This window comes from Ursus americanus, chromosome 7, assembly GCF_024610735.1.
Source record: "Ursus americanus isolate L20-20 chromosome 7, mUrsAme1.1.p, whole genome shotgun sequence".
NCBI lineage: Eukaryota > Metazoa > Chordata > Mammalia > Carnivora > Ursidae > Ursus > Ursus americanus.
The window spans coordinates 49315111-49341142 of NC_142133.1; the positions used below are offsets into that span (position 1 = coordinate 49315111).

The 26032-nt window shown below is 42.2% G+C and overlaps 1 protein-coding gene and 1 pseudogene across 2 annotated transcripts in view; one reads left to right on the forward strand and one right to left on the reverse strand.

Annotated features, from left to right (window-relative positions):
- The window catches only part of EIF2AK3 (eukaryotic translation initiation factor 2 alpha kinase 3), a 68096-nt gene extending 59592 nt beyond the window's left edge, over positions 1–8504 (reverse strand). The window contains exon 1 of the mRNA XM_045808893.2: positions 7997–8504. Coding sequence (XP_045664849.2) covers positions 7997–8298 — 302 coding nt within the window. The 5' untranslated portion in view covers positions 8299–8504. The remainder of the gene's footprint in view (positions 1–7996) is intronic.
- A 3067-nt stretch (positions 8505–11571) lies between these two features.
- On the forward strand, positions 11572–19747 carry LOC123799630 (eukaryotic translation initiation factor 4B pseudogene; annotated as a pseudogene). Its single transcript, XR_006781667.2, has 2 exons — positions 11572–11682; positions 16629–19747. The product of XR_006781667.2 is annotated as a eukaryotic translation initiation factor 4B pseudogene (transcript).
- The last annotated feature ends 6285 nt before the right edge of the window (positions 19748–26032 follow it).

A 26032-nucleotide genomic window follows, 5' to 3' on the forward strand; every position in this document is an offset into this window, starting at 1 on the left:
CCCTGGTGCTGTGGCTGAAATTGAGCAGCATGACAGGGCATAAAAGAGATGCTACGATTTAGCCTATTATGTCTAATCACATTCTAAGAGAGATGCTCATGGACATACTATCAATTGAGAAAAGCATCAGGTGAACAGATAATGCTGAATGCAGCATTGCCCTCTGAATGCTGCAGAGGGCAGCAATAAGTTGTTCTGAATAAACACCAATCAGAGATGAAAAATGAACCCCTCTCCCCAAATAGGGAGAATATAACGCCACTTTATCTCCCCACAATCCATTCTCTCTATTTTCAGGTTTCTACGAACAAGATGAAAAGCTTTAACTTATTCAAGAATTGAAGGGACTGCAGAGGCAGCATTTCCAGTGAAAGAACTGGAGCATTTTTTTTTTCTTTTTTAAGAACTGGAGCTCTGAAGTCAGACCCATGACTCTGCACTTGCTCTGCTCATAGCTTCATTTCACTTTCTTTCTTTTTTTTTTTTTTAAAGATTTTATTTATTTATTTGACAGAGATAGAGACAGCCAGTGAGAGAGGGGACACAAGCAGGGGGAGTGGGAGAGGAAGAAGCAGGCTCATAGCAGAGGAGCCTGATGTGGGGCTCGATCCCACAACGCCGGGATCACGCCCTGAGCCGAAGGCAGACGCTTAACCGCTGTGCCACCCAGGCGCCCCTCACTTGCTTTCTCACAGGTAAGACAGGACTACTTTCCTGGGTCAGCATAACTCAAACTTGCCTGATCATAAAAACTATCCGGTGCTTGTTAAAAGCCAGTAGACATTCCTGGGTCCCATCCCCAGAGGGGGCTCGGGAGCTGGAGCTTGACAAATACCCCAGGTGAGTCCTGCCATAAGACCAGCTTGGCACATACTGACTTACCTCAAAGGGCTGTTTCCTTAGAGTAAAAAAATAATCTATCACCTGGATGAAGAAGGCCTATTGGTCAGTTCTGCCAATAACCTCTTTAGAAACTTCTCTCTCGTGCTTACACCTTGCTCTAGTTTACAAAGGCATTTGTTTGGATGATTCAACAGCAAGCGCTGTTCTCTTACGCATGACCCAATTCTTCGACGCGGTTCTCAAGAAGGTTTTCAACCGTCTCCTCCTGCCAGATCCATTTTCCTCATCAAGTCTGTTACGCAGCAGCAGCTGAAAGAGTGGCAGGCTCCTCATTCTAGACCTTCTCCTTTCCCTGGCTTCTACAAGGCCACTTCCCTTCACCCCATCATTCCTAGCGCTCTCAATCTCTAGGAAGCAGACCATGGAGTTCAGGCTTTAGCCAATGCCCACGGCTTTGACTTTACCCGTAACATGACAGCTCCCAAACCTACAGGGTGTTTCCGGTCCACTGTCTCTCTGCCTGCTCTAGTCTGCATTTGCAGCGGGGCATGCTTGTTACCCCCACAATGTGTTCAGATAAATCTCTTCTCCCACATCCTTCTCCATCAACCCTGTCACTTAACATTTGCATCAGACGACAAGTCTACCTTTTCCATCATGCTCTACATTTAGACAACAGCCAGGTACCACTGATTCTATTTCTTGAAGCTTTTGAATCTTTTCCTTCTTCTTCATTACCACTACCCTTGTCCTAGAACCGACTCTCACTTCTTATCAGAACACCTTCAAAAGCCTTTCCGACATATTTTCCTGTCTCAGGTCTCTGTCCCCTCTGCAGTTTCAACAGTTTCGTTTCTGTAACAGAGATCTGATAAACGTCTGAAGCTTCCTGTGCTCACGGAATAAAGGCCACGCTGCTTGGTATAGCACACAGAGCCTTTCATAATCAGGCATAATCCCCCACCCCGCTGCCACACACACATGTTTCTTAACTTTTCAACAAAGTTTCCTTTAAATTATTCTCTATCTCACTTCTTAAATGATTTCATTTGCCCAATAAACATTATTTCTAATGAACTCCCCCATTTTTAGAGGAAATATTTAAGTACCAATCAAAATACTGAAGATTTCTGAAAAGACATAGCTAAGATTACTATATTAAGTTTGATACAATTCTAGTTCAAAGTCAAGAAACTTGACTGCTTAATTAGCCTTCTCTTCATTGGATATCCAATTCCATTCAGTTATTTAAAAATACTGACAATCTCATGGATCCCCATTTTCACCTTTGCAGATCCATAGATGTCTAGGCGCCCTGGCTTGGTAATCACTGCTTTGGGCTCTGCAGTCTAGACCGGCCTTGACACTTGACACTCAAGGACTCGCTCACTTGATACTTCCATTGTCTTTACTCTCAAACTACTCCTATGTCACTCACTATCCATTCTAGTGTAGTTAATTCTTTAACACAATGATCTCCCTGTCAGACTTGGGGCTCAAGGGCTAGCTCAGCTGCCCGTTTATCTACTCGTGAAATGCAATAAATGTTTGTTGAATGAAACATCTTAGTAGGGCAGACACCATGATACATATAAAACACAAAAACAAAACAGAAGCTGAGAACGATGTGAAAATATGGGACTTGCCTCAGGTCATGCACTAAATAAGAGGTTTTGGACAGAAGCATTTAGGTTTTTAAACTCTATCATTCTGTTAACAGTAAGTTTTCATTAAGTAGCAACTACTATATTACTATAATGTGCAGCTTTTATTCATTCCAGAAATCTCATCAAGATGACATTTATCCTGTTACTGCTCTGATTTGCCCTCAACTGAGCAGAAATAACCTTATGCCAAAGAAGACCCTATTTTAAAAAACTGTTTGCTCTGACTTAAGTCATACAGAATCCTGCCTACTTACAATTAAGTTTATCAGAGTCTGAGTAGATGCTGAAATTTTCATACAATAATTCTAAAAGAGGCTTACTATCCGTAGAAGTTTCCCACGTGGAAGAGAAGCAGGTGACAGGAGAACATTATATCAAGTGAAGAGTTTCTACATTAACAACTGCTTCTTTTTAAATTGCACACTTTCTTTCTTTGGGGGGAAGGGAGGAGAGGAAAAAACTCTACAAAATTAAAAATGTGATTTGGTTAAATCTGCTTTTTGATATAGCCAAGAATCCTCCACCTAAACACAGGCTCTTATTCAAGAAAGCATATGTTCTTGTTCAAAACCAAACTAGTACTAATTGGACTGTACTTCCTAGTCCTCACCTACTAAGTAAATCTTCGAATCAAGCTTCCTTTATTTAAACATATCACAAGACTAGCCCTGCCCCAAATCAAAACAAACATGTCAAAAATTACCAACTACACTTTATAACTTTGACATATCAGCTACACCTTAAAGAAATACCATGTTAAGTTTTCAATGTTATAGACAACATGAGTGACACGCATCCTTTCTCTATCAGATTAAAACATTTTTGGACACACTTTTTCTACTTTGTTCTAGGGAACATTCTTAATCAAAATGGTCATTTACAAATAGAACAGGGTGAAAACATAAAAAATAAAATTAATTTCCCCCCTCACGTTTAGTTCTGTAACCTACAAGTTCTTCTCTTTGTATTTTAAAATATCTTGTAGTAAAAATGTTCAGGAGCTTCTCTCTTACAAAAAGAGGAAAAAGTCAGATGGAGTTCTCAGGCAGTATTTAGGAAATGAAGAGACATGTTGGAACTACAGCTCACGGCAGCTGATGAAGACCCAGTCCCTTTCTGCAAAATGCCTATGTGTGTAAACGCTTCGCAGTTCAAATAAAGAAGTGTCCTCGATCCTCTCACATATCCTATCTGGAGCCCAGGTGTCAATTAAGCTAAAAAGACAATTGTAGACAGGAAGGATAAATCATTATTTGCCTGAAGTATGTCTATTTTGGCTTACAACTTGCCTTGAAAGTTATTCATAAATTCTTCAAATGTGATTTCTAGTTAACTTTAAAAGTCTAGGGTCAGAAAAGTGAGCAGTATTCAGGGGCGCCTGGGCAGTGCAGTGGTTAAGCATCTGCCTTCGGCTCAGGGCGTGATCCCAGCATTCTGGGTTCGAGCCCCACATCAGGCTCCTCCACTAAGAGCCTGCTTCTTCCTCTCCCACTCCCCCTGCTTGTGTTCCCTCTCTCGCTGGCTGTCTCTCTCTGTCAAATAAATAAATAAAATCTTTAAAAAGAAAAGAAAAGAAAAGTGAGCAGTGTTCAGACCAGATGACTGAGTTCCCTTTCAACACCATATGCCATGATTGTATTATTTAATGGGTATATTAGCTAAAAAAACAAAAAACAAAAAACTTAATTATGAATCTGAAGATCTGAGAACGGCCAGATTCTGTATCACGATTCACATCAGATCAGTTTGTGAAAGGATAATCAGGAGAGAGAAATAAAAAATGAAATCATCTTACATTTTGCAAAATATTTTCATGTTACCTCATTAAATACAAAGAATTCAGTTTACAGATGACAAATTAAAGAAGCACCGCAGATTAACATCAAATTTAGTAATACTGTTGTTAGAGGGGAATCAGAGGCGGGGGAGGGAGGCAGAAATATGTTAAAATTAGTGTGAGAGTTAAGATAAAATTAGTTCTTTACAACTCTTGAGGTCATCAGAGGCTGTCACTATGAAGATGCCCATCCCATCCCCAAAACCCCAAGTAACACTTAGCAATTTGCCCGTTTGTGTTGGAGTCAGGAAACTGGTAACTCATAACTATGCCAACGTGCACAAAATCTAGCAGTGAGGCGAGATTGCAACTTTCTTCCCAGCTTTCCTTAGTGAGCACCCCATTTAAATTTCAACTAAATGTAATGTTTAACAGAAGCCCTGACAAGGCTGCTATCAGAAAAACAAGTTTATTTTAGCTACTTTTTAGAGGAAAAAAAGTTTATTCACTCATTCACATGCTCTTGAGATGTAGAGTAAGCAGTTAGGATAAAACCAATGAAAACTCCATCAAGGGAAGAAAAAGGAACCAGAGAGTCTCATATTGCTTCCTGGGCATCAAAAGACACTATGCAAAAATAGCGATCTTAATTCCCCACCTCCCTCTCTTTAAAACAGTTTTGCAAGTACCACAGCTCTTCACAGCTGTTTGTGATAAACGCTTGGTTAATTCAAATCTGTTCCCCTAATCCTCCTCCTTTAAACAAACAGGATATTGGTCGGTTATTATGGAACACTGATATTCTCTGGTTTTTCACTTTTTTAAAGAGCTCTTAGGAAGAAGTTTTATAAACTCTGCATATTGATCTTTTGTAAACTCCATCAATTTACTTATCCAAGGCTTCTCAAACTTTCCACACTATCTCAAGCTACCATGCAGACCCCTAAACGCGGGTCTATCTCTTCCTACGGAATTCTGTTAGCCAAAGATCACTTTCTTTCCCCAGGCCCAACTCTTCTATTTTCACTCTCTTTGTTTCTGAGAAGGAGGCGGTCCTCCTGTTTGCCAAGGAGATCCTTTCCAAATACCTCCACTCCCTCCTCTTTCCTTTTTCAACCTGTCTATACAGGCTCCTAACTCTGAACGTATAAACTTCCCTGCTATCAGGCTGAACAGTGCCGGAAGGAGGGAGCGGGCTTTAAAAGGATGAATCCTTACCGTCTTGCAATCTGAGCACTCTCTGCTGTTTGACTTAAATTCCTTAAGTGTGCTCCCCACCAAATCCCTCCTCATTCTTCTCAGCCCTCACCCTACACCTCCAACCCAGGAAGCTGGATTTCTGTCTCCTCCGCTGGCTCATCTTCTCTGAAATATAAGGCATTTGTTGAGGTCTTATCGTGAGCCTCCTCTTTCTTTCCACCTTCACCTCTTTACCCTGATCTCTCTCCAACCACCGTCACTCATTTCTACCTCCCTCCCAAATCTCTCCCTCTGGATGGCCTGCCTGCACCGCCAAGTCACCATGTCCAACAACGAGCTCTTTGCTTTTTCTTCTCTGCTCTCCTCAATCTCCCCACTTTCCCATGTGTGCTCCCATCTTCCGACCATCCCATCTCAGTCTGTGGACAGGGGCGCCACAGGAGAAGGAATCAGTTCATTTGCCAGGAACCAAGATTCCGCCTCAAATCTCTCAAATCTATCCCCTCTGTTTTATACCCACTTAACAACAAACTTTGATCAGACCTGGCATTCAAGATACCCTACACAACACTCCGCAAACAGTAACTCTCAATCTGTCATGGAATCATCTGGTAAACCTATCAAAATGCATATACTCTTTCAGTGGAGCCGGGTGGTGCCGGATTCTGATTTCTAACATGCTCCCAGGTGATGACGATGCTACTAGTGTTAGACTCGACATACACAATCCGGTCCCAACCTATTGTTCTAGCCTCATCTTCCACAACTCCCTGCCCAGCACACATGTACATGTCTGTATCTCCCTCACATATACAGAGCATGCACGCACACACACACACACACACACACACACACACAGACACACAGGTACACAAACAAAAATGTTCCCTAACCATAGTCTCCAGCTTCTGTGCCTCTTGCTGTTTCCTCAAGTTCAGTGACTGCTCATGATCCTACTCACATTTCACAAACCAACTCATCCTGCCACAGCCTTCTCTGACCTTTTTACCACTTCACCCCCATGCCCCACCCGCTGAACACCACAAAAACCTTGGGACAGTCAGGGCACTTCATTTGCACTGCTTCTGCTCTGTAATGTCATTATAGGTCTCTTCATTCAATCCTCACTGCTGGGCAACACCCTCCCCCTGGAAGACAGGGACTATCTGCCTAACCTTTGTTAACCCTAGGGCATCTTGTGGGTTACAAGTGCCAGTGAGGTGGTGGACCTGTACTCTAAGAAAAATGAAACATCTCACTTTACTTCGTGTAACTTACTTGGAGCAGGTGCTTCAGAAACTTAAGATAAACAAAAACACTCTTCCCGGAAAGTTAATCCATTAGCAGAATCCATGAAAATATTGTCAAATATGTGCTACTTAAAGGAAAAAGAATCTACATATAAACATTCATATAGTGCTTAGAAAATTTTAGTACTTTTCCAAGTTTAGTACTCTCCAGGTATATAGACCGAGGTTCTGATATTTAACTGAAAATTAAATCTAAGTTGTTAGGATCTAGTAATTTCTACATTATAAGCTTACAATACTTTCTAATCCAGATTCTAGCACTCTCTGGTTTAATTTACCTAATGCTCCTCCTATCACTCCATTTGTTAGATGGGACATCACTTTCTCCCTGGTTGTGCTGAGATTAGCTGCCCGCAAAATACTTTACCATTAATATCCCTTACATTTGTGTCCAGATTTTGAAAAGTGTTTAAAAACACGTACCTTGCAGTAACATTTTTAAGGAGGCTAAGCAAATCAACCAAGACAACCCTATTTTAAATGTTCACCTATCTTAAACCCTCTAAATATCAAAGAACTGCCAAAATTCAAGACCTACCCGCGGCTCTTAAACTTTATTGTGTTCAAGAACTGCCTGGAGTGCTTGTTAAACTTGCAGATTCCAGGTTCTTGCCCCAAGAAAGTCTAACTCAGCACATCTAGGGTGGGGCCTAAAAAACTGCACAGTTAACCAGCATCCCCAGGTGATTCCGATGCAGATGTTCTGCAGATCTCAGTTGGAGAAATACTGACCTCACCCCTGGTCCAGAGGCCACTACAGGGTTATGTTGAAACGGAAATACAGAAATGTCATTGTAAAGTCCTCTTCCCAAACAGTTGTCAACCCATCAGAGATATGGGAAGACTCATGGAAGAAGAAAAAGGGGAGGGAGTCCTTGCAACACGAATAAAGTTCGAAAACAAAAAAAGAGGGAAAGTGATGTTTCTTTCCCACCTTTGGGCTCCATTCTCTAAGCATCCCCCAGACACCTTCAAGGATGCTGCTTTTGCCTGCGAGCAAGGACCGGAGAAAAGGCCGATCACTGGCCCGGGGGATGGAAACGCGGCCCCGCGCTCGCTCCCGGGTCACCAGTTGTCCATCCTCTGAGAGAGGCCTCAGCCGAGGGGGGACCCCGGAACCCCGATCCTCCGCGGCACACGTGCCATAAACAAGTGGCCTGCCGGGTCGCCGACCCCGGCGCTCAGCCTACGCCCCTCACCTGCCGCGCGGCCGTAGGTCGGCCTCGTCATCGGGTTCCGGGTCCCGCGGCTCCTGGTCCACAGCGGCCGCCGGCACAGCTTCGGCGTCCTCCACCGTCACTTCTGCCGTAGCCACGGCCCCTGCAGCCGGCACCCGCGCTGCAGAAGTGGGAGCGGCCGCTGCCCCCAGGCCGAACGCCGCCTCCGCCTTAGGCGCGGGGAGATCGGGGGCGCGCCCCGCGGCCACCGCGCCCGCCGCCAGTCCCAGGAGCAGCAGCATCAGAGCCCGCGCGGGCGGCCCCGGGCGGGTGGCGCGCTCCATCAGCGTCCCGCCCCGCGTGCGAGCATGGAGGTGCAGCCGCCGGCGCCTGCCTCTCCCGCTGCTGGAAGCGCCCGACCAGGACGAGGACGCTCTAGGCACCCCGTCGCCGCCCCGACGGCCTGGACAGCAGAGCGGAGCTCCACCGGCCACGTCTTAGCCCGGCCTCCGCCACCGCCACCTGAGTGACAGCCTCCCTCAATCATCGCCCATTGAACAAACTTTCCGCGCGTCTCCCCCCTGATTGGCTGCGGCCTCCGTCACTCTGGAGACCTAGGCTGGTGTTCTTGGAGAAGGTGGGCTTTCCCCAGATGTCAACATCACGCCTGCCAATCAAATCGTAGTGCCCTCTCCCGAGGCCCGGCCCTCTTCCGGACGGGGTTACCAATGAGAATCGCCCCTCCCTGCAATCCTCTCACGTGATTGGTAGGCTCCGCAGTACCGGAATACATTTTCCCGGAGCAGATTGGCCATCGCTGCGGTTGGCCTCGCCCCTCAAAAAATGAGGCGCTAGAGAAGACTTGAAGATCATTGGTGGAAGTGGATGCCCCTCCAAAGGTCTGAGGTAACTTCTTCTTGATTGGTTGGAAGTGGCACTTAATACGTGGCCGTTTCTGACTGTGGAAGTGGATGGTCCCAAGTGAAAGCAAGAGTGGGAGGCGAGTCCCTGGTGGCGGGGAGGCGGCCGACCTTAAAGGAGCTGCCACTGTGGTTCTTCTAAAGCCTGCTCTGTTGGGAAAGGCAAAAGCGAAGCAAGAAAAATAAGTGACGGTACAGGAGGTGTGGTCCCCAGAAGTGGAAGGGACAGGGCGGGCTCGGGAGAATACCCTGCTTGTGGCCACGATGGTGCTGAAATTGCAGCTTGCTAGAGATGCCGGTGACCTACAGAGGATCCAGTCTATCTGACACGCCCCCTTACTCGTTATAAAGGGAAGGAGCCCAGGCCCAGTGCGTTGCCCTCATTTGTCTGAAGTCACACACCTAGTACTTAAGGCTCCGTGACTTTATCCAAGCCTTCCGACCCTGGTGTGTCATCCTCTGTACCTCACTATGGGGCTCCGACGAAGAAAGATAAAACTGCAAAAGTCCAAACTGCAGAAAATTTGTATGTTCAACTAAGGCATTGGAACTTTTCACACAGCAGTTAAAGAGACCCTGAAAATTTTTGAGCAGATGAATGAAACGGTAAAATGCGTCCATCAGCAGCGTATTCAAAAGAATGACACCAAAGACAAGTAAGCTAGCTGGGAGGCTACTGCCTCATCAAAGATGAAGATTTTTTTCTTAAAGACATTGGCATACAAACATGCTCTAATTTCCTCCTTCCAAAAGCAAAACAAAAAGCCCCACTTCTTCCTCCACCTCCTGCCACATTTCCCTACTCTTCAGAACGGCAAAACTCTGCAGTGTTCTAAAATCCTTGTCTTCAATTCCTCTTCTCTCCCTCTCAAGCACACTACAGTTGGTCTTTCAACCTCACAATTCCACCAAAACTGTTCTCACTGAGGCCACCATTGCTAAAAAGACAATTCTGTCTTCACCTTATCAGTGATATTTAACCCAGTAACTCAGTCTTCCCTGCGAAAACCCTTTTCACTGGTTTTCCTGCCCCAGAGGCCCGGTCATAACCCTCATTAGGTGTCATTTTAACTGAATCACCTTAAAGACCTTATCTCCAAATACAGTTACATTCCGAGGTACTGGGGGGTAAGGACTTCATAGGAATTTGGAAATGGGGGTACACAGTTCAGCCCCTAACACCTAGATATTTTCACTTCTTTTAAGGCTCTGTTACCTTCCCCGTGAAGCCTCTCCTGACCACCCTTTTTAAAAGTGAAACATCTCCCACAGATCACTTCCTAAACACCCCCTGCTTTATTTCTCTCCTTAGACTTTAAATACTGAAATATATATACCTGTTTTGTTTATTGTCTGTCTCCTTCTACCCCTATATAAGTTCTAATGAGGAATTGCTCATCGATGTATTCCTAAATAGAGCCTAAAACAAGGCAAGGTGTTTAGTGTTTGATAAATATTTGTTCAATGAACGAGCGAATGCATTCAACAGGACAGAAGGGAAAGAGACAAATGGAAGGGGAGATTGTATTTGCTGTAGATTGAAGGGGGTGATTAAGGAAGCAAGATCCCAGAGTATTAGGGGAAGCAGAGGTATGCCTTCCATGTTGAAAGTTGAAGAAGTACCCCGAAAGAATAACTTAACTTTGAAAGAAAAAATAGGTGAGAGAGTTCAAACTAGCTGATCATGATTTACTTAATAAAACAGAAAATAAGATTTCCTGCCAAAGTGATATTTAATAGATAATATAAGAAAGGTGTCAAAAAAATTAACAGGAGCTGAAAAATGATTGTTGACTATTTGTAATGGCCCATTTGAAATCAGCTAGTGTGTATATGTTTGTGAACCTAGTCTTCATGTTTTTTTAACTTTTTCCAAAAAATGATCATGGCATGAACAGTAATCTGAGCTAATGAATTAGGAGTCTGCTTGCCATCTGCAATCGATGTGAAAGTTTTATTTACTCATTACCATTTAGCAAGTACCATGGGAATAAGGATGTGAACAAAACAGGCATGGTCCCTGCCCCTCTGAAGCTTAACATTTCTCTAGTTAAGGAGACTGACACTACTTTAATAATCACACATATATTTATATTATGAAAACAAAGTAAGTGCCATGAGGAAAAGGCACAGACAGAAGAGCACAGTGGTGGAAAATGCCAGTAAGGACAGTCAAGGTTTATACTCAGAAAAAAAACATGCGAATATTTCCATTTTGGAAAAAGAAGAGTCATAATCATGAGTCATGGTCAGCTGACTGGAAGAATAACTTGAAGGAGGGAAGAGAGAAGCTGCCGGTTTGGGGACAGCATGGAGAGTCATGGTGGCTGCATGGGAACCCTGGACTAGGAGGGTGAGTTCTTCAGGAAAGTGTAAGAGTAGTTGGAACCAGGCAGGATAGCTGATCAATGAGCCTGAGCCAGGAAAAGAAGCTGGTGCTTAAGTATCTGAACCAGGGTTGCCCAGTTGATTCTAAAACTGAGCATGGTCTGGAAGGTGAACAAAAGAGGTCAGTGATTTCGAATCATAGGCTCAGTCTATTAGCGGAGAAATTCTGTACTTGGTGCTGCCTGAATTTGCCCTCTGTCAAGAGCTTTCCTAAAAGCCCCGCTAAGAGACTTCTGCTTACCTTTCACAGGCCAAGAAGATGTACAATAGTCATCCGGAGCTAAAAAGGAAGCATACTGCCTCTCTGCTGGTGAGGATGAAGGAGAGAATTTATAACCCACACTATTGCAATTTAATACGTGTACCTATATAGAAAGTGCCTGCTTGGATAAGTTTCAACAGATGTATACACCAGCCAAGGTAACAGAACATTCCCACCGTGCCTGAGAGCTTCCTTGTATCTCCTCACAGGTCCTTCTTCCACCCCAGGTCCTGGGTAATCACTGATCTGTCTTCTGTCACAATAGATTTTCTAGAATTTTTAATGTAATTGTACGGTATATGCTCTCTGTGTCTGGTTTCTTTCACTCAGTATAATGTTTTAAAATTCATACATGTTCTTACATGTTGCAACACTTTCTTTATTTTTATGGCTGAGTTGTATTCCATTGCCCGTTGGTATACATTGGGATATTTTGGGGCTATTGAAGATAAAGCTGCTATGAACCTGTATGTACAAGTCTCTATGTAGGTGTAAGTTTTTATTTCTCTTGAGTAAATCCCTAGAAGTGGAATTATTGGCTCATGTAGTTGATGTACGTTAACTTTATATGAATCTGCCAAACAGTTTTCGTCCTCTGGCTAGGTTAGCCAATCCCCAGGTGAAGGCTGTGAGAGTATAAATTTCTGTGGTTTTAAGCCATTGCATTTGGGGATGGTTTCTTACACAGCGTTATTATGGCAATAGTCAACTGATACAGCCCTGTATATTTCACTGTGCGGCAAACTCTATTGGGTGCCTACCCATATAAATTCTTCCCTTTGTAAATGCTTTGAATTGCAATCTCACTAAAAAAGGTATATAAATGTCCAATAAGCCATTGGACAATGTGTTCCATTGTGTTCCAAAGTGGTTTCAAAGTGGTTTCATTTTACACCCCTACCAGTGGTGTGTGAAAGTTCTGGTTGTTTCATACCCTCAACAACATTTGATATTGTTAGTCTTTTAATTTTTGCTTTTCTAGTGAGTGTGTGGTGGTATTTCCTTGTGGTTTTGTTTGAATTTCCGTGATGACTAATGATTTTGAGAGTCCTTTGATGTGCCTGTGTAACATTTATACATATATGGAACTCATACCCTTCACCTGGGGGTCAGTCTAGCCAGAACACGTCTTTTTTTTTTTTTTTTTTTTTTTTTTTTTTTTTTAGAGAGAGAGAGAGAGCAAGAGTGTGGGGGAGGGGCAGAGGGAGAGAGAAAGAGAGAATCTTTTCTTTTTTAAGATTTTATTTATTTATTTATTTACTTATTCATTTATTTAGTGAGCAAGCAGGAGGAGGGGCAGAGAAAGAGGGAGAGAGAGTCTCAAGCAGGCTCTACACTCAGTGCAGAGCCTGACATGGGGCTCAATCCCATGACCCTGAGGTCATGACCTGAGCCAAAACCAAGAGTTGGACACTTAACCAACTAAGCCACCTAGGCACCCACAGAACACATCTTTTGTATGGCAATTGCAAAAACACAAGAAAGATGAGTGGAAGTCTACAGGGCCTCTTAAAACTGGAGTCAGAAGTGCAGTATTGTCACTTCTACTCATATTCCATTGGCTAAGTGAGCATATGACCAGGCCCAACATCAATGAAGCAGGAAAATATGCCTTGCCACTAGTGAGAGAAACTGCAAAGTCACACGACAACGGACACAGGCATAGGATTTCAGAGAGCAAAAATCCAGTCTAGCACAAGTGCTATGGGAGTAATCAATTATATCTGTGCCTGAGTCTAGCATGAGCCATTTGCTTCAAAGCAATACACACAATGAGATCACTCTATGTCTATTAGAACAGCTCTTTGGGAAAAAAGTAGCAAGTGTCGGGGAGGATGTGGAGCAGTTGGAACTCTCATTCATTGTTGGTCCAAATGCAAAATGGGAAAACTGTTTTGGAAACACTTTGGCCGCTTTTTATACAATTAGGCATACACTTACCATATGACTGACTGCACAGTCCCATTCCTAGGTTTTTACCCAAGAGAAATGAAAACATACATTCCCACAAAGTCCTCTATGTGAATGTTTATAGCAGCTTTCCTCATAATTGCCCAAACTGGAGACACTGATGTCTATCAACTAGTGAATGGATAAACAGATGGATGTACAGCCATGTGATGGAATACTACTTAGCAATAAAGAAGAACACCACACATACATATTTCAAACCCCTGCTTTTATATGTCTGCTAACATCCCTGTAGCCAAAGTACACCACACAACCCAGTCCAAAGTGAAAGGGCAGGGAAGCAGAGCCATTACAGTAAGAGGCCATGTTCACAGGGGGGCTGTGTATTACTACCACAGGGGAGAGAAGATTTGTGACCAGACTCTAGTCCACCACACCCATGATGAGTATTTGTTCCCTTATCTGAGCGACTGGGTCTAAAGAAATGCCTTGAGGCTTCACCAGGAGCATAACTGATAATGATCAACTTCTGAATTTACACAGTTGGGTCTAGTCCTGGACAGATATAGATGATCCTTTCTGGTCCCCTTGGACATCGCTCTAAAAGTGGGACCTGCAGGCATGTATGCATAAATGCAGGAACAAACCCCTATGTATATACTCACACATGTGCTATGTGTGTGTGTATGTGTCTAGTTATACTTGGTCTTCCTCCAAAACAAGTTGAGTCTCAGAGATTTTCAGAGGCTACTCTTAAGTAGAAAAAGGATTTTTCCCAACTGTTTTATAAATTGCAAAGAATCCTATTTCATAATGATATCAAGATTTTACATTATGCTGAGAAATATCAGTGCCTTTTCTTCAATCTTACCTTTTCACGATCAAACCCCTGTGTGCCTGCCAAGAATAGGAAAGCAGCCAGCATTCCCTTAAATGCACGAAGACCCTTGCACTGGAAAATTCTTACTCAAGGGCTTCATTATTTTTATTTTCTATCTGAAGGAAAGAGAGGAGGTAGTTTTATTCTTCCAGTTGTATGTAATTCTTCCAATTTAAGGCAAAACAGAGACAGTAAGCAGCACTAATTTTGGAGTGCTAAGTAACTTGCTGTATGCTCTGGGACAATCAGCTTCGTCCTGAGTCTCACAGCGTCTTCTGTGGCCATTTGTCCCAGGCACTCTTCGGTTATTTACGGTAGCTAGGGGCTGTCTTTGGTCGGTTAGTTCCATTTTTCTATAACGTTATGCCTCTTTTTTCTATGGAGATTATTTATACAACTTTACATATAGAAAAAAAAATCTAGGGGAGCCTGGGTGGCTCAGTCAGTTAAGGTCTGCCTTCGGCTCAGTCATGTTCCCAAGATCCTGGGATCGAGCCCGGCTTCGGGCTCCCTGCTCAGTAGGTAGCCAGCTTCCCTCTCTCCTGTTCCCCCTGATTGTGCTCTCTCTCTCTCTCTCAAATAAATAAAAATTCTTAAAAAAAAATCTAAACAACCAGGTAACAATAAGTAAACACAAATGCAAAGTATCACTTTATATCACTAATCACAGATGAAATTATTTCTTTCGTGGGGCCACTAATATATTCTTTATGGTCAGCAAGTATAGAATAAAATATTTTTAATTTTGTTTTTATTTGGATGATAATTTTTTTAAAGATTTATTTTATTTATATGGGGGGGGGGAGCAGAGGGAGATAGGCAGTCTCACGACCCTGAGATCATGACCTGAGCCAAAACCAAGAGTTGGATACTTAACCAACCGTGTCACCCAGGTGCCCCTAGATTTTTTTATATGTAACATTGTAGAAATAATTTTAAAAATAATTTTTAAAATATTTATATTTTATTTTATTTATTAAAATAATTTAAATTTTTTTAAAAAAAATTAAATATAATTATTGGCTCATCTGGGTAAACCTCTTTGACATTTCAGGCCCAAGCTTGCATTTGTACTTATTGAATTAGCACCAAGTAATACTATTTTAATTCTCATAAGCAACAGAGAAAAAATAAGCTGCATATTTGTATATGAAAGATCCATTCCTGTCAAATAAAAAAACAAAAGACATGGTGTCCTCTGAAAGCAAGTGTTCTACATGCTTCAAATAAAGAAAAGTGGTGAGAGAATCAAATCCTCATACCACACATAATTTTATAAGGGGGCAGACTGAAAACTGTATCATACCTGTCAATATTTGAACAACTGCTTCCAGCTCTGATGTAATTGGGTTTAGACCAAATATCTCACAGAGAATGATGGTAAATTAGATTTAAAAAAAAACAAACCAAACTTTGAAGGTATTGGAAAGCAAACAAGGCATCTAGGATTCAAAGGGCTAAGAATAGGAAAGAAAGAAAATATAATGAGATCAGGGTAACATTCTCCATCATTCCCTGCCTGACACATTTGCTGAATTATAAACAAAAAAGTGCAGCCTAGAACCCAAGCAGAGAGGTGCCTCTTAGGGAGCTTTGAGGAGTCTCAGGGCTACCAGAACAAAATGGAGTTCAGGGCTAGCAAGAGAGCCAGGACTGGAAGGGCTCCAATCCCAGAGAAAAGAGAATTATTGAAAAGTGAGCTGGTATTCCAACTCCTTTTCCCACTAAGCATGTGCTGATTCCTTAGCCATGCACCATGCCGATAAGAGATCAGAAGCCCAGCAGAAAGAAGCAGACGAGTGAAACAGTCTCGTGGTGGTGGTGGTTGGGGGTGGGGGCGAGTCAAAAAGTGGAAGTCAAGACCCAGCAAGGAGTTGGAGCTCTGAAAAACACTTCCAGTTGAGACTCTAGACACACTACGAAGGGAAATAAGGACAAAGGGGAAATAAATTTGCCTTAAAAAACCAGCCTCAAAATACTGTATTCCTTAATTGGGTTAGGGTGACCTGCCCCTACTCTTTCTGCCAGAAGAAAGTTAAATTATCTCTGGAGAAGGAAAGCATTATATAGAGCTTCTATAATTATTCATACACAGTGTTTAGCATTTAAGCAAAAATCTACAAGTTATGTCAATAAATAGAACCAAGTGACAGAAAATCAGAAGAAAAACACAGAAATAGATGAGATCCACAGAAAATGGAGATATTGAAGATATCAGACACAGGCTATAAAATAATTATGATTAATATCCCAAGTGCATTTTCTTCCTCTGTGTCATTTCATGGTTTGATAAAAAGTTCATTTGTTTTCTAGCACTGAGTACTACTCCATTGTCTGGCTGGACCACTATTTATTTATCCATTCACCCGCTGCAGGACATCTTGGTTCCTTCCAGTTTTGGCAATCATGAATACAGCTGCTATGCACACCCACGTGCAAATTCTTGTGTGGATATAAGTTTTGAACTCCACTGGGTAAAAGGTAAGAGTTTATTTAGTTTTGTAAGAAACCAGCAAACTGTCTTCCGAAGAAGCTATACCATTTTGCATCCCGCCAGCAATGATTTAGAGTTTCTGTTGTTCCACATCCTTGCCAGAATTTGGTATTGTCAGCGTTTTGGACTTTAGATCCTGTAATAGGTGTGTAGCGGTATCTCATTTTAATTTGCATTTCCCTAATGACACATCATTTGAACATGTTTTTATGTGCTTATTTCCTATCTATATATAGCAAATAGGTATTTGTTCAGGTCTTTTGCCTATTTTTTTTATTGAGTTGTTCTTTTTTTTTAATTGTTGAGTTTTAAGAGTCCTTTGTATATTTTGGATAACAGTCCTTTATCAGATACGTCTTTTGCAAATATTTTCTCCCTGTCTGTGGTAAAGTCAACCTTAAGGTAAGAAAGATTACTAGAAATACAGGGGGACATTTTATAATCATAAATGGGTTGATCACTCTCTGTCTCCCAACATGGCAGCCCCAGCAAAAAAGAAGAATAAGAAGGGGAAGACTATCTCCCTAACAGACTTTCTGGTTGAGAATGGGGAACTGGTGGAGGAAGCACCTATGTCCCTAAACCAGTCAGCTGGGCTGATGAAACTAATAACCTGTAAGGAGATGGTTCAGCCATTTGGCACAGTACTGATGACCATGTGTATCTGACTCCTTCAGTTGACCATTCTATCCTGCCCACTGCTCCCTGGGCTGCTCAGGAAACCAATATCGAGCAGACCTATCTTCCTAAATTGGCACCCTCACTGCTTTTCTAGGAAATGTTCCCTGTTCTGTGACAGAAGACACAGATTAAATATCAGTGCAGTACATTCACCATATGAACCCAGCAACCCAGAGAGGTTGAAAGATTTGGGTTATGCTAAATTTGAGGACCTGAGTTGGAATTGCTTGCTCAGTGCCCTGAGCCTCAAATGAAGAGTCTCTAGGCAACAGGAGAATCTGAGTGGACCTTGCTGCTCAAACGCAGGATAAAAGCAGGAATGATCATTCTTCTGGTGGAGATAGAAATCAGGATTCTGACAAAATAGATACACACTGGAGGGCCCATCTTGCGACAGACAGCTTTGATGCCTACCTGCCTAGAAGAGGTGATGATAGCTTTGGAGACAAGTGCAAGATCATTATGATTTTGGCCAATATCATAATGGGCATTGGGATGTGGTACCATGATGGCCCACACCACGATATGGATTGATATGGGGGCTGGGATCACTGTGATGACTGAAGCAGCAGAGACTATGACAGAGGCAATGATTCCAGGATAGGCAGTGGCAGAAGAACATTTGGCAGTGGGTACCATAGGGATGGTGTATACAGAGGAGGAAGGGACCGCTATGAAGACAGATATGACAGAAGAGATGATTGGTCATGGAGCTTCAGCAATGATTACTCTCAGGATGATTATAGGCATGTTGATAGAGGTGTCCCCAACAAACCGCGTCTAAAGCCTTGGAGTACTTCCAAGGAGGATGGTTCCTCTGCTAGCACCTCACAGACCATTTGAGCAGCCCGTCTATGGAGGGTCAAAGACTGTTGACACAAGTGCTAAAGAAGGAAAAGTAGAAGAGTAGCTATAGAAGGGACAGGGGAGAGAAGGAACAGAGGAGTGTCAGCTGGATGAAGCAAAACTAGAATGTCAGCCTTGGGAGAGATTCCAAGCTGGCGAAGTAAAGAAATTCAAGAAAGGAAATGGTTGAGGACAGGAAGTGAGTCATCTCAGGCTGGGACCTCAACCCCATCTGGCAGAAGTGCACCAAGGAGAGAGCATGAGAAGTCTCTAGAAAATCAAACACTCAATTAAGAGGAAGACTGTCACTCTCCAACTTCTAAACCTCCCAAACCTGAACAGCCTCTAAAAGTAATGCCAGGCCCTCCACCAAAGCAGAATGCTTGGGTGCAGCAAAGTTCTAGCCCTTCTGTTGGATCTCAGGGCTCAGACACAGAGCAGCAACCCCCTGTAGGGGGTGGGGTAGTTCCTGCTCAACCATCCGAGAAAGGACCAAACATGGAAAGATGAAAATTAAGTATGTGGGATGAATGTCCAAAAGGTCAAAGTGGGACCTCCAGCTGTGGTTCAGGAGATAAGGGAAGAAAGACCACTGGAAGGAATCACATAGGAATGATGGCAAAAGAAGTCAAGTGCCCCAATCTGAACCTGAGACAAAGAACCTGAAGAAAATCTCGCCTCCAAGTTCAGTTCTGCAAGCAGGTATGCTGCTCTCTCCATTGATTGTGGAGATGGGAATGAGGGAGAAGATTACATGGAATAGATCTCTACATCCTGTGCCTCCTCCTAGTCTCTCGCCACCCTGGAACATTCGAGAGCAAATCCAGCCTCTATCCAGAAAAGATAAAATAAAACTCACCATCTTCTGGGGAGGAAAAAAAAAAAGAGAGAAAGGGGCTCAATCTACTAGGATGATTTAATAGTTCTGGGACTGGGGGTTTTCTGGAATTTGTTTTAAAACAGAAAGTCCTGTGCACATTGGGATATATTTGTCACCTTTTATAGTGGCAAAAGATCAGGCAGCCTGGGTGTCAAACTAAGTGAAGTCTTCCTTGCGGTCTCTGGTTTGCTCCATCTCCCATCCTTCCACCAACACAGCCTCAGCTCCGCTCACCCTGCCTGAGAACCCAGTTTACAGCTCTGGTGCCTGCCTGCGCCTCCCCTCTGCGGCCACATGGCCAGTACATCTACCGTCCTGGTAGTCAGACTCCTTCTTTCTCAAGGATTTTGTATTCAAAGGAGGGAGAAAGGACAGCCTTTTCCTGCTCAAAAAGAAAAAAGAGGGTGAGGGGAAGAAATATATATACATATTTCTATATCTCTGGAAGAAGAAAACTGGTCACAGGGTTGCCTCTGGGAAAACAGGGTGGCCAAGGCACAAGGGTGAGAGGATAGGAGGGTGACTTTTTCCTTTTTCAGCAGATTTATTTATTTATTTATTTATTTATTCATTCATTCATTCATTCATTCATTCATTCATTCGTTCTCATACCATTCACCTATTTAAAGTGTACAATTCAATGGTTTCTAATATATTGACATATTTGTGCAACCAGGAGGGAGACTTTTAAATATAAAAAAGTCTTTTGTATATTTTGGATCAGGAACCACGATAGTATATCAATTACAACAATTGAAATTAGTTAATTAATTAATAATAATAAAGTTGCTATTACCCTTGTGGTCTGTCATATAATCTGTCAGGAGCTCATAAACTGACTTTACTGTTTTCTCCTTGTTTCATACATTCATTCAATTTTCTTTTTTAAAAAAGATTTTTATTTATTTGAGAGAGAGCGCGTGAGCAGGAGCACAGGCAGAGGGAGAAGCAGACTCCCCGCTGAACAGGAGCCTGATGCAGGACTCCATCCCAGGACCCTGGGATCATGACCGGAGCCAAAGGCAGACACAACCAACTGAGCCACCCAGGCGCCCCATTCATTAAATTAAACTGTGCCTGGGTGGCACAGTGGTTAAGCGTCTGCCTTCGGCTCTGGGTGTGATCCCGGCGTTGTGGGATCGAGCCCCACATCAGGCTCCTCTGCTATGAGCCTGCTTCTTCCTCTCCCACTCCCCCTGCTTGTGTTCCTTCTCTCGCTAGCTGTCTCTATCTCTGTCAAATAAATAAATAAAATCTTAAAAAAAAAAAAAAGAAAAGAAAGTAATCTTGTCCTCAGGAGCACACAATGTTCATTTTATATGTTCCTAGCAAAATTGGTATCCCTACGGAGGAGCAGCTGATCTATATCCTCTTTTACATTCTGCACCCCTCAGTAGTTGGGGATACACATTTAGTGCTTATGGGATACATTCAATGAAAAATAAAATAGGGCACAAGGCATACCCCAAACAGAAGGATCCCTCAATGTTTTAATGAAAATATTGGTTGGGTAAATTTTGTTGCCAGCAATCAGGGAATGGAGGGAAGCTCCTCTAAAGACTGGGATCCAAGTTTACCCCCACTTGCCTCTCCAGGGACCTGCCTCTTGCAGAGCATTTCAGAATAGCACTCCATCCGCATTTTCAGGAGCTTGTCACCAAGCATGGATAGCACCATGAACAACGGGTAATCATACATTTGGTCTCATAACTCCCTCCAACTTGGCACAAGTTAGAACATTTTTAAATAGGTGTTTATGAGGGGGGTGGGGGAATGGGATAGACCGGTGATGGGTAGTAAGGACGGCACGTATTGCATGGTGCACTGGGTGTTATACACAACTAATGAATCATCAAGCCTTACATCGGAAACCGGGGATGTACTGTATGGTGACTAACATAATATAATAAAAAATCATTAAAAAAAATAGGTGTTTATGTTCATCTTCAGTGTTCTCTCTTTCTTTCTTTCTTTTTTTTTTTTTTAAAGATTTTATTTATTTATTCGACAGAGATAGAGACAGCCAGCGAGAGGGGGAACACAAGCAGGGAGAGTGGGAGAGGAAGAAGCAGGCTCATAGCAGAGGAGCCTGATGTGGGGCTCGATCCCATAACGCCGGGATCACGCCCTGAGCTGAAGGCAGACGCTTAACCGCTGTGCCACCCAGGCGCCCCTTCAGTGTTCTTTCTTAATTCACTCTAATTTGCTACAGTGAATCTATGTTGCCTGTGAGGTTTTTTGTTGTTTGTTTGTTTTTGTTTTTGTTTTTGTTTTTGTTTTTGTTTTTGTTTTTGTTTTAGAGAGAGAGAGCAGGTGGGGGACAAAGGGAAAGGGAGAGAGAGAATCTCAAGTAGGCTCCATAACCAGCACAGAGCCTAACTAGGGCTTGTTCTCACAACTCTGAGATCATGACCTGAGCCAAAATCAAGAGTTGGACACTTAACCAACTGAGCCACCCAGGTGCTCCTACCTGTGTATTTTTTAAGTTAAAAATACATTAAAACTTAAGGCCTCCTACAAGAAGCCTTCCTTGACTCCTTCTTCACCTCCCATGGTAGTTTTGGTTCCTTTAGTTTCCATAAAACCTATACTCACTTCTAGCACAGTACTTACTATAAGATATTTTAACACCTGTTTAATTACCTAGGTCCCCTTTAGACTGTGATTTCCTCAGGGCAGGTGTTGTGCCTTTCATAACTGGATCTCTAGGGTTTTGCACGGAGACTGGTGCATAGAAGCTTTCATATTTCTACCTCCCCTAAGTGTCCTGCTTTTCACACCCAACTCAGTCAACAACTAATCCCACACCTAGACTCAAAGAGCCCAAAGAAGACTTCTCTTCGATCAGCTGACATGTCTTACTAAGCCCTGAGTACCTTACCATGTGCAATTAATAGGACAAAAATGAGGATTCCAGACAGACTTGATGGGCACACCCACCTCAGCAATGCCAGAAGTTAAGGAAGCAGCTCAGGCATGTGATTTAGGTGAGAGCTATATTCATTCATGTGTTCATACCTGTGGAATGAAAGGTAAAGAAAGGGAGGGGGATGGTGAGTTAGGGACTGGAACTAGATCTTGAGACGAGATACAAATTGGGAGCTGGAAAGGCCAGGAAAAGCATGAATCTCTGCTTTGGAAGACAAATTGATGGAGGATAGACAGAGCATCATGCAGACACTGAACTTAAAAAATTCAATTAGGTGTAGTTGGCAGAAAGGAAGGGAGGAAGAGGGAAAGTACAAAAGGGGGAGGGGTGGAAAAAAGATACAAGAGAAGTAATCATTTAAATAATACAGGTTTTTATTTTTTTAAAGGTTTATTTATTTATTTGAGAGAGAGCGAGAGAGAGGGGCGGGGGGTGGGGTGCGGGCCAGAGGGAGAGGGAAGGAAATCCTGAAGCAGATTTCCATTGAGCGCAGAACTCAACACGAGCCTCGATCCCAGGACCCTGGTGATCATGACCTGAGCCAGTATCAACAGTCAGACACTTACCCGACTGAGCCACCCAACCATCCCAAAAATACAGGTTTTTTATTTTTTCAATGTATAAGTGAACCTATGCAACACTTCACACAGTGTTGTGCCTGAAGAGCTTGAGAAGGGAGAGCTTAAAAAAATACAGATGCCTGGATCCTACCCTCAGAAAATCTGATGTAATTAATTGGTCAGAGGTGCAGCCTGGGCTTCAGGTTAAGAGCTCCCAAGTGATTTTTTTTCCCAATTTTAAAAATTGTGGTAAAATACACATAACATAAAATTTACCATCTTAACCATTTTAAGGTTATAGTTCAGTGGTATTAAATATATTCATAATGTTGTGCAACCATCACCACCATCCATTTTCAGAACCCTTTTCATCTGTAAAACTAAAACTCTATACCCATGAAACAACAACTCCCACCCCTCATTCCAGCCCCAGGAAACCATCATTCTACTTTCTGTCTCTATGATTTTTTTCTAAGTACCTCATATAAGTGGAATCATACAGTACTTGTCTTTTTTTGTCTGGCTTATTTCAATTCACATTATATCCTCACGTTTCATCCATGTTCTAGCATGTGTCAGAATCCCCTTTCTTCTTAAGGTTGAATAATGTTCCATTGTATATGTATAATATATTTTGCTTATTCATTCATCTGTCATTGGACATTTGGGTTGCTTTCACATTTTAGCTATTGTAAATAATGCTTCTATGAACATGGGTGCACAAATATCTCTTTGAGACCCTGCTTTCAGTTCTTTTGTGTATATAGCCAGAAGTGGAATTGCTGGACCATATGGTAATTCTATTTTAATTTTTGGAGGAAACGCCATACTGTTTTCCATAATGGCTGCACCAATTTACATTTCCATTAACAGTGCATAAGGGTTCTAATTTCTCCCCATCCCTGTCAACACTTGTTATTTTCTGGGTTTTTGGTAGTAGCCATACTAATGGACATGAGGTGATATCCTGTTGTAGTTTTGGTTTGCATTTCTCTAACGATAGTCATGTCAAGCAACTCTTGATGTGCTTATTGGGCATTCATATATTGTTTTAGGAAAAATATTCAAGTCCTTTGTTCATTTTTGAATCAGGTTGTTTGGGTTTTGGCTGTTGAATCTTAGAAGGTCTCTATATATTCTAGACATTAATCCTTTATCAGATAGGGGATTTACACATATTTTCTCCCATCCTGTGGGTTGTCTCTTTATTCTGTTGATGGTATTTTTTGATGCACAAATTTAAAAAATTTTTTCATGAAGTCCAATTTGTCTATCTTTTCTTTTGTTGCCTGCACCTTTGAGGTCCTATTCAAGAAATCATTGATTGCTAAGTTGAACATCATGAAGCTTCTGCCCTATGTTTTCTCCTAAGAGTTCTATAGTTTTAGGTCTTACATCTAGGTCTTTGATCCACTGCGAGTCAAATGTTGTAGCTGGTGTTATGTAAGGGTCCAACTTCATTCTTTTGCATGTAGATATCCAGTTTTCCCAACACCATTTGCTGAAAAGACTGTCCTTTCCCTATTGAATGGTCCTGGCACCCTTGCCAGAAACCATTTAACCATTTTTGTGAAAGCTTATTTCTGGGCTGCCTATTCTATTCCATTGGTCTGTATGTCTGTCTTTATTCTAGTACCACATTGTTTTTGATTACTGTGCTTTGTAGTAAGTTTGGAAATCAAGAAGTGTGAGTAATCCAGCTTTGGACTTCTTTTTCAAGATTATTTTGACTCTTCATGGTTGCTTGAGATTCCGTATGAATTTTAGTTTTCTATTTCTGCACAAAATGTCATTGGAATTTTGATAGAGATTATATCGAATTTGTGGATCATTTTGGGTAGTATTGACATCTTAACATTTTAAGTCTTCCAACCCATGAATATGGATGTGTTTCTATCTGTGTCTTCTTTACTTTCTTTCAGTAATGTTTTATAGTTTTTTATACAAGTTTTTAACTCCCTTAGTTAATTCCTAAATATTGTATTCTTTTTATGCTATTGTAAGTGGAACTTTTTTTATTTTTTATTATTTTTTTAAGATTTTATTTGTTTATTCGACAGAGATAGAGACAGCCAGCGAGAGAGGGAACACAAGCAGGGGGAGTGGGAGAGGAAGAAGCAGGCTCATAGCGGAGGAGCCTGATGTGGGGCTCGATCCCATAACGCCGGGATCACGCCCTGAGCCGAAGGCAGACGCTTAACCGCTGTGCCACCCAGGCGCCCCTGGAACTTTTTTTAAAAAAGGATTTTATTTATGTATTTGAGAGAGAGAGAGCACAAGCAGGGGGAGTGGCAGGCAGAAGGAGAGGGAGAAGCAGGCTCCCTGCTGAGCAGGGAGCCTGATGCAGGGCTTAATCCCAGGACCCCAGGATCATGACCTGAGCCAAAGGCAGGCGCTCAACCAACTGAGCCACCCAGGCACCCTGTAAGTGGAACTTTTTTATTAATTTTCTTTTCAGATTATTTATTGTGAGTATATAGAAATGCAATAGATTTTTGGGTGTTGACTTTATATCTTGCTACTTTGATTCATTTAGTTCTAACAGGTTTGTGTGTGTGTGTGTGTGTGTGTGTGTGTGTGTGTGTGTGTGTGTATAATCTTAAGGGTTTTCTACATATAAGATCATATCATCTGTAAACAGAGATCATTTTACTTCTTCTTCAAGTGATTTTACTGTGCAGCCAGGGTTGAGAATCTCTGTGGTTGGTCTTCATTCCTAATCACTGCTTTTAGTTGGGATTTCATGCTGTGTTGAGTGTGATTCTAGTATTTAAAGACATGTATTTGTCACTCAAAATAAGCCCCCACCCCCAATTCAAGCCTGTAATTTTATCTGGTGTTTGTCAGAGGAAAAAGTAACCTGTTTCAGTGTTGACTATGTCTGATTTATTAAGTTTATATATCTGTATTCTCTTCTTTGTGGTATTTAAAAGGTTTCACATTTGATTTTTTAAAAATCTGCCCATTACTCCCTCCTCTAACCCCTCAAAGGTACCACATTTGTTACTTCCTTATGAATTCTTCCAGAGCTTTGTTATGCAAACTCAGCTAATGCAAATATTTATTATTTTCCCACTTTAAAAACATACCATGCTCTCTATTTTGCACCTTTTAAAAGGAATTTATTTATTTATTTATTTATTTATTTATTTATTTATATTTAAAAGAGAGAGAACAAGTAGGGGCAGAGGGAGAGGGAGAAGCAGACTCCTTGCTGAGCTGGGAGCCTGATGTGGGGCTTGATCCCAGGACCCTGGGATCATGACCTGCACCGAAGCAGATGCTTAACCGACTGAGCCACCCAGGCACCTCTGCATCTTTTTTTAA